The 13381-nt window shown below is 46.2% G+C and overlaps 1 protein-coding gene across 7 annotated transcripts in view; it reads right to left on the bottom strand.

Moving 5' to 3' along the window:
- ZSCAN25 (zinc finger and SCAN domain containing 25) overlaps window positions 1-13381 on the bottom strand; it is a 69814-nt gene that overhangs the window by 45515 nt on the left and 10918 nt on the right. For 5 of the 7 annotated variants that reach the window (XM_015447117.3, XM_074034486.1, XM_005549180.4 and 2 more), the window contains one exon: window positions 9282-12496. The exons of 1 other annotated variant lie outside the window; for it this stretch is intronic. In XM_015447117.3, coding sequence (XP_015302603.3) covers window positions 11664-12496 — 833 coding nt within the window. In that variant the 3' untranslated portion in view covers window positions 9282-11663. Of the gene's footprint in view, window positions 1-9281; window positions 12497-13381 lie in introns of those variants that run through there. One more of the 7 variants, XR_010585179.2, reaches the window with a different exon arrangement.

The raw sequence follows: 13381 nt of genomic DNA, 5'->3' as shown, positions 1-13381 counted from the left end.
CTGTAGAAGCGCTGTGTTCCAATTATCGATTGCTATGTAATTAAACCACTCATACTTAGTGGCTAAAAACAATAGCATGCATTTATTTTCGTTCACATTTCTGGGAGTGACCAGGCTGAGCTTGGCGGTTTCCCTGTAGGGTCTCTCACATGGTTCCAGTTAAACAGGGGCTGGAGCTGGAGTCATCTGGAGGGTTCCTTCTCACCTGACTGATGGTCAGTGCTAGGTGTCCACTGTGACCACAGTGAGGACTATTGCTGGAATACCTCTGTGCAGCCTGTCAATGTGGCAGAGGCTTCTTCCCAGCATTGCAGCTCTGTTCCAAGAGCAAGCATCCCACATATCACCTCTTACGACCCAGCACCACTGCCTTCACATTTAATTTGTTAGAAGTGAGTCAGTTTGGTCAGTTTCAAGAGGAGAGGAACTAGACTCTAACTCTTGGTGAAAAGAGTGTCAAGAAATTTGCAGGCATGTTTTAAAAACATGACAGATAGTTAGAGAAGTTCTCTCAAAATAGGAACTCACATGAAGAGAAGGAGAAAGTTGTGTAAAGGGCTTGAGAAAGTAGCTTCTAGGCAAGGAGAATAACAGGAGCTAAACACAAAAGTGGGAGCGTGCCTGGCGTGACTGGGAAGAACTGTCAGGCATGGAAGGACTTTGTCTGTTACTCTGAGAGGAGAAACCTTTAGAAAGTTCCAAACAATATGTAAAATCATCTTAGTTCTATTTTTAAAAGATTATCTGGTTCTAGGATAGTGAAGAGAGTATACAGAGGAAAGAGCAGAAGCAGGGAGACAGCTGACAAGGTCTAGGGAGAAGACGGTGGATTGGACCTGAAGCCTTGGAGGGAGTGGGGGGAGTTGCCTGTCTCTGTCTATATTCTGAAAGTAGGGCCAACAGGATTTGCTGATGGCTTAGATGTAGGGTATAAGAGAGTGACATCTAGGCTTTTTGGACTGAGCAACTGGGGCATCAGAGGGTCCATTAATTAAGATGAGGAAGAATTAGGTTTGGATGGTGGGAGGAGAATGAAGAGTTTGGTTTTGGGGTGGTAAGTTTGAGATGCCTACTTGATCTTTAAGTAAGTAGTTGTGAATATGAGTTAGAACTCAAGGGAGAAATCCACAGCCCCCTGGAATCTGGCTTCCCGTGCACTATGCCACTGAAACTGATCTCACTCATGTCACCAGTGTTGATAAAGCCAACGCACATTTTTTGTCATTATCTTGTTTGACTTCTTGCCAGCATTTCACCCTTGAACTTGGCCTTCTTTAGAAACCACCATCCACCCCTGCCTTCTAGGGCAGCACACACTCGGGACTTGCTACTTCCTCTCTCACTGGTCTTTCTCAGTCTCCCTGGCAGGCTCTTTCACTTGCCAGCCCTTAAGTGCTGGCATCCCTCAAGATCCTCTTCTCTGCTCACTCTAGGCCTTCTCCCTAGACAACCTCATTTCGTCACAAGGCTCCAAAGGCTATTGTGAAAATAGAAATCACAAACTTTAAATCTTACATGCACCTTAGTTGAAAGGAAAAAAAGGCACAAGCATAACTTATATGAGCTTGGAACCAAAAAAGTCTTACAAGATATCCTGAATTTTTCAAATATGGTCCTGGTAAAATAAGGATAGTTATGTGATTTTACTTTTATTTTTGGTTTTCTTTATTTTTTTTTATTTTTTTTAATTATTTTTTATTATTATACTTTAAGTTCTAAGGTACATGTGCATAACGTGCAGGTTTGTTACATATGTATACTTGTGCCATGTTGCTGTGCTGCACCCATCAACTCGTCAGCACCCATCAACTCGTCATTTACATCAGGTATAACTCCCAATGCAATCCCTCCCCCCTCCCCCCTCCCCATGATAGGCCCCGGTGTGTGATGTTCCCCTTCCCGAGTCCAAGTGATCTCATTGTTCAGTTCCCACCTATGAATGAGAACATGCGGTGTTTGGTTTTCTGTTCTTGTGATAGTTTGCTAAGAATGATGGTTTCCAGCTGCATCCATGTCCCTACAAAGGACACAAACTCATCCTTTTTGATGGCTGCATAGTATTCCATGGTGTAAGACATTCATACAGCCAACAGACACATGAAAAAATGCTCATCATCACTGGCCATCAGAGAAATACAAATCAAAACCACAATGAGATACCATCTCACACCAGTTAGAATGGCAATCATTAAAAAGTCAGGAAACAACAGGTGCTGGAGAGGATGTGGAGAAATAGGAACACTTTTACACTGTTGGTGGGATTGTAAACTAGTTCAACCATTATGGAAAACAGTATGGCGATTCCTCAAGGATCTAGAACTAGATGTACCATATGACCCAGCCATCCCATTACTGGGTATATTTTTTATTTTTTAAGAGACAGGGTCTCCTTATGTTGGCAACGGTGGTCTTAAACTCCTGGCCTCAAGCAATCCTCCTGACTCAGTCTCCCAAAGTGCTGGGATTACAGGTATAAGCCGCCACACCCAGCCTATTATGTGACTTTAGAAGCACAACAAGCAAAAGAGCTGTCAAGAGACCAAAAGTGTGCCGAGTATAGGGGCTCACACCTGTAATCCCAGCACTTTGGGAGGCTGAGGTGGGTGTATGGTTTGAGGCCAGCAGTTCGAGACCAGCCTGGCTAATATGGTAAAACCCAATCTCTACTAAAAATACAAAAATTAGTCAGGCTTGGTGGTGGCACATGCCTGTAGTCCCAGCTACTTAGGAGGATGAGGAACAAGAATTGCTGGAACCCAGGAGGCAGAGGTTGCAGTGAGCCGAGATGACACCACTACACTCCAGCCTCGGTGACAGAGCAAGACTCTGTCTCAAAAAAAAAAAAAAAAAAATGAGGGAGAGAGACCAAAAATGGCTTAGCCTCCGTGACTCATGCCTGTAATCTCAGCACTTTGGGAGGCCAAGGCAGGAGGATCATTTGAGGCCAGAAGTTCGAGACCAGCCTAGAAAACATAGTGAGACCCCCCCCCAACTTTATTTAAAAAAGAAACAGGTAAGAAATAAAGGCCAGGTGCAGTGGCTCATGCCTGTAATCCCAGCACTTTGGGAGGCCAAGCCGGGTGGATCACCTGAGGTCAGGAGTTCAAGACCAGCCTGGCCAACATGGTGAAACCCATATCTGCTAAAAATACAAAAATTAGTTGGGTATGGTGGCACACGCTTGTAATCCCAGCTACTCAGGAGGCTGAGTCTGGAGAATCACTTGAACCCATGAGGCAGAGGTTGCAGTGAGCCAAGATCACGCTGCTGCACTCTAGCCCGGGCGACAGAGCAAGACTCCATCTAAAAAAAATAAAAAATAAAAAAGGAAGGAAGGCAGGCAGGAAGGCAGGAAGGCAGGAAGGAAGGAAGGAGTGAGGCAGGGAGGGAGGGAGGCAGGGAGGGAGGGAGGGAGGGAAGGAGGGAAGGAAGGAGGGAGGGAGGGAGGAAGGGAGGGAGGGAGGGAGGAAGGGAGGGAGGGAGGGACAAAAAACAACTTGAAAATGATGAGTTCTGTCTCTTGTGATTGCTAAGAAGTAAATAGTTTCCTGATTGGTACAGGGCTTCCTGCAGCTATTTAATATGACATTCCTCATCATTCTCCTTGCTGGCAATCTCAGCTGAGCTGCATACAGATCATCACTTATCCCAATAGCACTTTTTAAAAAATCGATCTCTGCCCTAGTGATTTAAGATATCATCTTTATCATATACTAGATTTCTTTATAGAACCCAGTTCATTTCTGAAACTATTATTCTAATACATTGGTCTATTTATGGACCAGTATCACATAATCTTAACTGCTGATTTTTTTCCATCACTTATTTTCCATTCCCTCCACCAGAAGCTTAGTCTAGACAGCAGGAACAGAAATGAAGACTGGAAAAATGGTGAGAAAACTGGTTGTCAATGATAAACTTCTCATCGTACATTCCACTTTCCCTTTTCATATAACAGGCTGAGGCTGTTTTCAGAAGTCAGTGAAATTCTTATAGACCGGGTTTTCCTCCAAATTTTTGCAGCCACAGAGATAGTATAATACTCAAATAGCTCCTGCAGGTGGGAGTCAAGGACAAGAGGTGATATCGTTTGTCTGTGCCCCCACCCAAATCTCATCTTGAAGTTTCCATAATCCCCACATGTTGTAGGAGGGACCTGAAGGAAGGTAATTGAATCATGGGGGTGGTTACCCCCATGCTGTTCTCATGATAGTGAGTTCTCACAAGATCTGACGGTTTTATAAGGGGCTTTTCCCCCTTTGCTAGGCACTTCTTCCTGCTGCCATATGAAGAAAGACATGTTTGCTTCCCCTTCAACCATGATTGTAAGTTTCCCAAGGCCTCCCTATCCCTGAGGAACTGAGTCAATTAAACCTCTCTCCTTTATAGCAGCATGAGAACAGACTAATACAGGAGGTAAATAAAGACTTCTACCACCTCTCTCCTCCCAATCTCCATCTAAAAGCTCTTCTACCACCTTCTCAAGAGACTGCACTTTTTGACTAGGAAGGGAAAACATGAAGCTCTTGCGTTTGCCACCATTTCCTGGTCTCTGGCCACTCAGATGATAGCACAGAGCTACAGCTAGTGCGTGTGGCAGCAAAACTATTTGCTCTTCCTGAAAGCCAAATTGCTCCTCCCAAGTCCCTCTACTTCTCAGGGCATAACACATATACTACCCAAGCATTTCCATCCTCCCTCTCCCAGCAGTTTAATTCTCAGTGACAAAGAATATCGCCTCTCGTCCCCGCTTCATAGCCAATTTTCATGGAGATTTTTTATTGAAACATATTGATCCTGGGAATGCGCTGGACAAGATGGCTCTCTAGAAGTATATCTTTCCCTGAGATCATACAGAAAATAGGCAGGACAGGAATTCAAAATTGTGAGAGGACCAAGTTAATTTATTTGGCTTGGAGAACTTCTGGCAAGTGAATACAGTAGAACTGCAATTGGTGTCTCAACAAACAGCTAGAGATCATTGCCTATGAGAGAAGCAAGATTTGCTGATGGTTTGGATGTGGGGTATGAGAGCGGGAATCATATCATTCACTAAATAAGGGAGAGGCCAGGTGCGGTGCCTCACACCTGTAATCCCAGCACTTTGGGAGGGCAAGGCAGGTAATCACCTAAGCTCAGGAGTTTAAGACCAGCCTGACCAACATGGTGAAATCCCGTCTCTACTAAAAATACCAAAAATTAGCCGGGATACGGCAGGCGCCTGTAATCCCAGCTACTCTGGAGGCCGAGACAGAATTGCTTGAACCCAGGAGGCAGAGGTTGCAATTAAGCCAAGATCGCACCATTGTACTACAGCCTGGACAACAAGAGCAAAACTCTGTCTCAACCAATCAATCAGTCAATAAAGGAGAAACAGCTTTTGAAGGTGGGAAGAATACAAAGGGTTTGGTTTAGTGTGTGATGTATGAGACGCCTATTTGACCTTTAATTAGTTTTTGTTTGAGACAGGGTCTTGCTCTGTCACCCTGGCTGGAGTGTAGTGATACAACCTTGGCTCACTGCAGCCTTGACCTCCTGGACTCAAGCAATCCTTCCACCTCAACCTCTTGAGTAGCATGCCATGATGCTCAGCTAATTTTTTAACTTTTTGTAGAGATGGGGGTCTCATTATGTTGCCCAGGCTGGTCTTGAGCTCCTGGGCTCAAATGATCCTCCCACCTCAGCCTTCCCAAGTGCTGGGATTACAGGCGGAAGCTACTGCACCCAGCCTAAGTAGTTATACATGAGTTAGAATTCACAGGAGAAATCTACAACCCACTGGAATCTGGCTTTCCCCCACTATGCCACTGAAACTGCTCTCACCCTAAGTGCCTTCTAATTGCTGAAACAGGTAGAAATCCAGGTCTTCCTTTCATTCAAATATTTACCGTCTCCTGTTACGGAGTAAAGAGCCTGTAACTGCCTGCACTGCGCTTAAGTGGCCCTTGCTAAGGGAAGGTTAGTCTACACCCAAGCAGAGGCTCATTGTGATGCAGAGGCATTGGGGCAGGGACCTGCCTGACAGGAACCCAAAGCAGCAGTGCTAGAGCCAGGCTGCCTCCACAGGGACCACCTAGTTTGTTTGCTATAGAATTGCAGGCCCCTGCCCTGAGATTAGACTTCAACAGCTCTTGACTCTGCTTCACAATACTACCTTTACCCCCAAGTGATCTCTAATAAAACTCCTTTGTTTTCTAGGAACTAAGTGGAGACTTTAAACTCCGCAGGAAACAGATCCAGTCCATGGAGTTCCAGTCCTCCTCTCAATAGCTAAAAATTCTAATTGACATAAGATATTATCCTGAATGCTAAAAGCAGTGATTCTTAGCTAAGGTCAATTCTGCCTCCCCCAGGGGATGTCGAACTGTTTCCTCTTCCTGAAAGCCAAACTGCTCCTCCAGAAACATCTTTGGTTGTTACAGCCAGCAGGTGCTACTGGCATCTGGTAGGTTGAGGCCAGGATTGCTGCTAACATCCTACAATGCATAAAGCAGCCAAGACAGCTGCCAACAGAGAATTATCTGGCACAAAATGTTAACTGTGCAGGGGTTGAGAAACCTAGCGAAGTTTAAGGGCAAGTACATGCTAGAGAAACATGTTGCTGCCTGTCATTTTCCCTGTCTCAAAAGTGGATTAAGTCAATCTGTGCTGTAAAGGGGAGAGGGAGGGGACTTGAAACCAGCTTCTTCTTCTTCTTCTTCTTCTTCTTCTTATTATTATTATTATTATTATTATTATTGAGACAAGAGTCTCGCTCTGTCACCCAGTCTGGAGTGCAGTGGCATGATCTCGACTCACTGCAACCTCTGCCCCCCGGGTTCAAGTGATTCTCCTGCCTCAGGCACCTGTCACCACACTCAACTAATTTTTTTTTTTTTTTTTTTTTTGAGACGGAGTCTCACTTTGTCGCCCAGGCTGGAGTGCAGTGGCGCGATCCCGGTTCACTGCAAGTTCCGCCTCCCAGGTTCACACCATTCTCACGCCTCAGCCTCCCGAGTAGCTGGGACTACAGGTGCCCGCCACCATGCCCGGCTATTTTGGTTTTTTTATATTTTTAGTAGAGTTGGGGTTTCACTTTGTTAACCAGAATGTTCTCAATCTCCTGACCTTGTGATCCACCTGCCTCGGACTCCCAAAGTGCTGGGATTACAGGCGTGAGCCACCGGGCCTGGCCAAATTTTTGTATTTTTAATAGAGACAAGGTTTTACCATGTTGTCCAGGCTGGTCTCGAACTCCTGGCCTCAGGTGATCCACCCGCCTTGGCCTCCCAAAGAGCTGGGATTACAAGCGTCAGCCACTGCACCCAGCCAAAACCAGCTTAATTTTTAAGAAAGAAAGGTTCTCCTTGCCTCTCAGCTGGGATAAAACAGGTACTGAAAGTATTTTCAGCGTAATCAGCCTGCAGACAACACCCATGGCACACATTATGACATGCACCAAACTTTCTTGATGAATTATTTCCCCAGGACAGACCTTAGGCAGTTACCTGGTTCTACCACCACCCAAGGGAGAAAACAGTTTCCCTTGCAAAGGACAACAGCCTCCCTCATTACCCAGCAGCACAGCACATGCAACCAAACACTGAAGGTGTACAGCATCATCAGGATGTGAGGCAACCACAGATGCCTTGTCATACAAAAGGAGGCCCATCTATGAGTTGACCAAACACCCCTGTTTGACCTGGAGAGTCCCGGTTTACACCACTGTACCTGCATAATAAATAGCACCCACTTTCACTCTCAAAAGGGGCAGGAAATGTGGGACATTTGCCTGGAACATCTTGTCACGCCAGAAAGCAAAGAAGCTGTCAATGAGAATTAGGGTTGTGTCAAAAGGATTCAGGAGCCAAGGTCCAGGGGCCTCCACTGGTCGAAGGTGAAATAATTTGAGCATCAAATTATAACTGCAGTGGACTGACCAATATCAAGTATGTTTAAATCTATGAGTGCAGGCCAGGTGCAGAGGCTCACACTTGTAATCCCAATACTTTGGAAGGCCAAGGAAGGGGGAGCACCTTACCCTGGGAGTTTGAGGCTGCAATGAGCTATAATTGCACCACTGCATTCCTGCCTGGGTGACAGAGCAAGACCCTGTCTCAAAAAAACCAATAAAAGCAAAAAGCTATGAATGCATTGATTTCTACAGACTTGACTCCCTTTACAGGAAACAAAAAGTAACTAGCTCATTATTCTGAAAACAGGCAAATCAAGAGGAGGATGAAGCATTTTCTTGCCTTCCCTGTATGAACTGTATCTAAGGGTAACCTACGTTAAAGAAGGGAAATTTCTTACAGAAATATTCCAACTACTAAATGATGAAGCATTTACAGAACTAATGAAACAAACAGATCAAGCCTTCTAAAATCATATGAACAGAAACAAGGCATGTCACAATCTATAATGTGTTCTTGCCAAAATGTGAAATATGAATCTGATTACACCTCTAAACACGTCTACATTTTAGATAATACAGAGGGCACGGAAATATGTTAAATCATGTCACGGGTATGCAAATAGAAAATGCAGAATGATTAGCTGGGCATGGTGGCATACGCCTGTAATCCCAGCTACTTGGGAGGCTGAGGCAGGAGAATCACTTGAACCCGGGACGGGGAGGTTGCAGTGAGCCGAGATTGTGCCACTGCATTGCAGCCTGGGCAACAGAGCAAGACTCCATCTCAAAAAAAAAAAAAAAAAAAAAAAAAAACAGAAAATGTAGAATGTAAAAAACTCTCCAGGATAAACGATCCGGTTTTTTAAAATGAATAAATTTCAAGGAGAAAAGGTTAAGTATTACAGATTATAAGCCTTAAGAGACAAAGAAACAAATTATAATGTATTGAAAAATTAGGTGGGTTCTTAAAATTCACTGGATATTTTGACATTAAGGAACTGTTTTGAGAAAGGGTCTTGCTCTGTCTCCCAGGTTGGAGTGCAATGGCACAATCATGGCTCACTGCAACCTCAACCTCTCGGGGTCAAGTGATGCCCCGCCTCAGCCTCCTGAATAGCTGGGACCACAGCATGTACCACCATGCCCAGTTAATTTTTGTTTGTAGATGAGGTCTCACTATGTTGCTCAGGCTGGTCTCAAACTCCTCTCAAGCAATCCCACCTTGGCCTCCCAAAGTGTGGGGATCACAGGTGTGAGCCACCACACCCAACTGCCCTTACCTTGAGGTACACACTGAAATGGTCATAAACAACACTTGGGATATACTTCAAAACTTCAGTGGGGGGAAGAAGATGGGGAGGAAGGAGTGGACAGAGATGAAACAAGATTGATTGATTATGAGTTTATAATAAAGTCAAATGATAAATACATAAAGATTCATTTATATAGGTTTGAAATTATCTATTATAAAAAATTTCTAAAGAATAGAAAAATACAGAAAACAAAATATTTCTTAACATTTGAATAGATATGAAAAATGAGACTACCACAATCCCATGGGAAAAACCCCCTACTAAGAGGCTTTTCTGAGACACTGTCCTAAGCTCTTGGCCCCACAGGAGACAGGGAAGAGGCCAGATAGGAAAGTCAGCAAGGCCCAGCTCCTACTGAAGCTTAAGATATCCCAACTTGCTGAAACCCAGAGGAGTGCTGGCTGCGTATGATTAAACAGCATCCGTGATTCAGGTAAACAGAATGATGAGTGACAAGCAGCCCCCGGAGGTCTCCCAAGTCCCCACCTGCCTTTGGAATACCGCCCACTGGGGATGGCCACGCTCAGGCCAGAAGCCTCCCACTGAGTCTGCCTGGCTGTCAGCCCTGTCTAGCTGCTCTGATAATTGAGGGGGGAAAAAAAGGTGATTTTGCACACGGACCTCAGTATCACAGAGGAGCAGCAGCAGCCCTGTGTGGACATCTCAGATACATTTACGATCTGGTCACTGCAGCCTCGTGGGCACGGCTAATGGGCCAGGAAGACCAAGGAGGGCCATTTGCTAAGTCAAAATTAAACACCATGCTGCCTGCCAAGAACAGGTGATAAAACCATGTTTCAAAGTGGACTGAGTAATACAACTTTGTGTTAGTCATTACCATTTACCTTATTTACAATGGAAAATGAAAAAACAAAATCTCAGTAAAAGAATCCAGTATTAAGAGGCATCAGAAGACAAACCACATTTCGCAATTATAGTACACTGTCAACAAAAGACAAACTCACTCACTCAGCCAGGGTTCAAAGGCACAGCACAATGACACAGCAGTCAGTCCATGCTAGTTACGCAGCTTCCAGAACTTTAAACAGAAATGAAACCCTTCAGTGATGGCACAATAAGGAAGTTTCAACAGTTTACAAATATTGCATCTTCTCATTTTTAAAGAAATGTATATATTTTTAATGCCTACAAACAGCTTTATTTTTCCTGACTTGGCACTCATGCAAAACAGGTCGCTACCAGCTCACCATCCCCAGTGGGTGTCCAGGACCCCGAGTGCCTTGATGACAAGGGTCTAGAGGGCAGAGACCATTCCGTAACAAGAGGTAGGTGGCAAATGCATTTCAGGTCAAGATGCTGACAAAGCCATGAATACAGGCCCAGAGGATTTGCAGGAATATCCATGGGTTCTGAAGATCAGGTACATCCACGAGATGTAAGCTCTACGAGGTCAATGGCGTCTCTCCCTATTTTATTCATGGATGTCTCTCAAGCACCCAGAAGAGTTCCTGACATGTTAGGGCCTGAATAAACACTTGGGAAATGGGTCAAATGAGAATGGGGCGAAATTAATTTTATGTACTATAAAGTGCCATCAAATATAGGGCGTTAATACTAGTTCACCTTTCCGACTCATTTTAACAGTTCTTTCTAGAGAACTGTTTTTTAAAATACTCTGATGTTTATTCAGTGATCAATAGCAAAATAGTAACTTCCTAACAGTTGGTGTTGACAGTTGTTATAGTGCAAGGAATAATGGATGGGGAAGTTTTACAAATGAGGATAGAATGTTACAGCCTGACACAGACGAGGCTCCAAATAATGTAAAATTCACACAGTTGCCTGGGAGCAGATCCCAGCTGGGGCAGGAAGTTCCAGCACGGGGCAGGATGGCAGGAGTGGTCATGGGAAGATGCTCTCATGAGCACACAGCACAGATACCCTGAGAATGCCTCGGGTCATGGGCTGTTGCATGCGTCCCCAATGCACGAGCCTCAGGGGAATGAGGTCTAGTCTCTTATTCACCACTGCATTCCCACGGCCACGTGCTCAGAGGGTGTTCAATAAATGTTTGTTCAATGGAAAAGAGAGGGGATGGGGGAAGAGTCTGAGCTAACGACCCTGCAGGCAGGACAGAGCCCTCAGGAAGACGAGGTCCCAGCTACCAACACGTGTCACGGTTATGCCTTTACTCCCAGCCTTGTTCGGCAAGGGGACACAGACAGTCCACTGAAGGAGAAAATCTCAGCCTGAACTGAACCACAGGAGACTGCTTCTCTCAAACATGGGAAGAAAAATTGTTTAGCACCACTTGGGTAAGAGACGGAAGCAGCTATGCTCTTGGAAGCTCTAAGTAAGCCAGGCCTTGCCTTTCCTGCATTTGCGAATGGGTGGGAAGGCGATGGGACCAGTGCTTTCCTGCAGCCTCACCTTGCGCCCCGCAGGGCCCTGCAGTGAGAAAGATGAATGATGGTGCTGCCTGCCACCTGCTGTGCTCACTGCACCAGCGGCTCCTGGCGGTGCTGGGTCTTCTGGTGCCGGTTGAGGATGGACCTCTGGTTGAAGCTTCGCCCACAGGCTGGACAATGGTAGGGCTTCTCCCCTGTGTGGATCCTCTGGTGTCGGACCAGCCGCTCCCCTTTGCTGAACCGCTTCCCGCACACCTGGCACCCATACGGCTTCTCACCAGTGTGGGCACGCCGGTGCACCGCCAGGTTGGCATTCCTGCTGAAGCTCTTGCCGCACTCACAGGTGTAGGGCTTCTCCCCAGTGTGCGTCCTCCGGTGCACCTGCAAGTGCTGCCGGCGGCTGAAGCTCTTCCAGCAGTCCCCGCACTTGTAGGGCTTCTCCCCGGTGTGGCTGCGCTGGTGCACCTCCAGGTGGTGTCTCTGGCTGAAGGTTTTCCAGCACTCACTGCACACGTAGGGCCTCTTTCCCAGGTGGGTTCTCTGGTGCTTCATCAGGTACTCTCTCAGGGTAAAGCCCTTCCCACACTCCACACAGCCATAGGACTTCTCCTCTTCGTGGGTTCGCTGGTGCCTGACAAGATTGGAGCTCCGACTGAATCCTTTCCCACACTCGGGGCACTGGAAAGGCTTCCAGAAGGAGCTGTGGGTTTTGACTTCGTCAGGCAGGGGGATGGCACCGTGCTGGGGAGGAGGAAGCCCGGGCGCACTGCCCGCAGAGCCACCAGGCTCCTGCTCACAGGCCCTTCCGAGCCCAGGGCCCTGGAGAGTGGCTTCCCCAAACCTCTCTGACGTCAGTGCCGCCAGCGCCCCTTTCAGGTCTTCCTGTGGGGGTTTTGCCTCCTTTTCCTTGCTCCCACCGCCTACAGGACAGGAGGAGATAAAGATTGATTCTGTGGTAGCCGCAGTACATTTACAGGTTAGAACTCTGCTTCACAGGGGTCCCATTCACCGTTCCTTCTCTTTTTTCCTTTGACCAACAACCTCAACTCAGGCTTTCCTTACTTCTTTTTCCTTATTTCCACTTCCATGTCTTCTCACAGAATAGTCTGCCAAATTCAGTGCCCGCCCACTTATCTTGCTGCTAATCTAGACTTTTATTTCCTTCAAAATGTAGCTCAATAATTTCCTCTAAGACACTCACCGTGATTATTCTCTTACTCTGGGCCTCTTCAGCACTGTGCACCTAACTAGCACTTTATTATTCTGTACCTATTTACATGTGACTTTGTTGGAAATGCTGTTTCCATTCATCCAGATGTCCTGCGCCTTCCCCAAACGATTCTACACCTGCTGTAGCACAGGGCAGCATGCAGCTCTCCAGACCTTCCAGGTGCCTGCTCAGCCCCCCGTCCTGCCCACATGCTCCCTCTGCCTAACCAGGGTCTCCCAGGAGCCTGACAGGGGACTGACTCAGGGAAGATGCTTGCTAACTGCTGGCTGAATGAATGAAGCAGGCTTCACTGAGGCTCCTGCAGGAGAAAGCCCCTAGGTAGCACATTTATCAGGACTGAGACCATGATGCTGCTGAAATGCTCAGCCTCACCCTTCCTTCATCCTCACTCTGATCCTTCTTATACTCTCTCTAAATTAACAGAACAGGTGTTTATGGAAGAGTAAGAGGAAGGGGAGGAGAAGAGAAGAAAAGAAAAGGTACTGGGGAAGAAAGAGGCGAAGAGAAAAAAAGAAAAGGAGAAATAAGTGGTGCTTAGAGTCCTTTTAGGCAAGATGACTAGAAGACAAAAAAA

The sequence above is a fragment of the Macaca fascicularis genome, chromosome 3 (genome assembly GCF_037993035.2).
Source record: "Macaca fascicularis isolate 582-1 chromosome 3, T2T-MFA8v1.1".
In the NCBI taxonomy this organism is placed as follows: domain Eukaryota; kingdom Metazoa; phylum Chordata; class Mammalia; order Primates; family Cercopithecidae; genus Macaca; species Macaca fascicularis.
The sequence above is the reverse complement of the archived record's forward strand: the minus strand, read 5'-3'. Positions and strand labels throughout refer to the sequence as shown.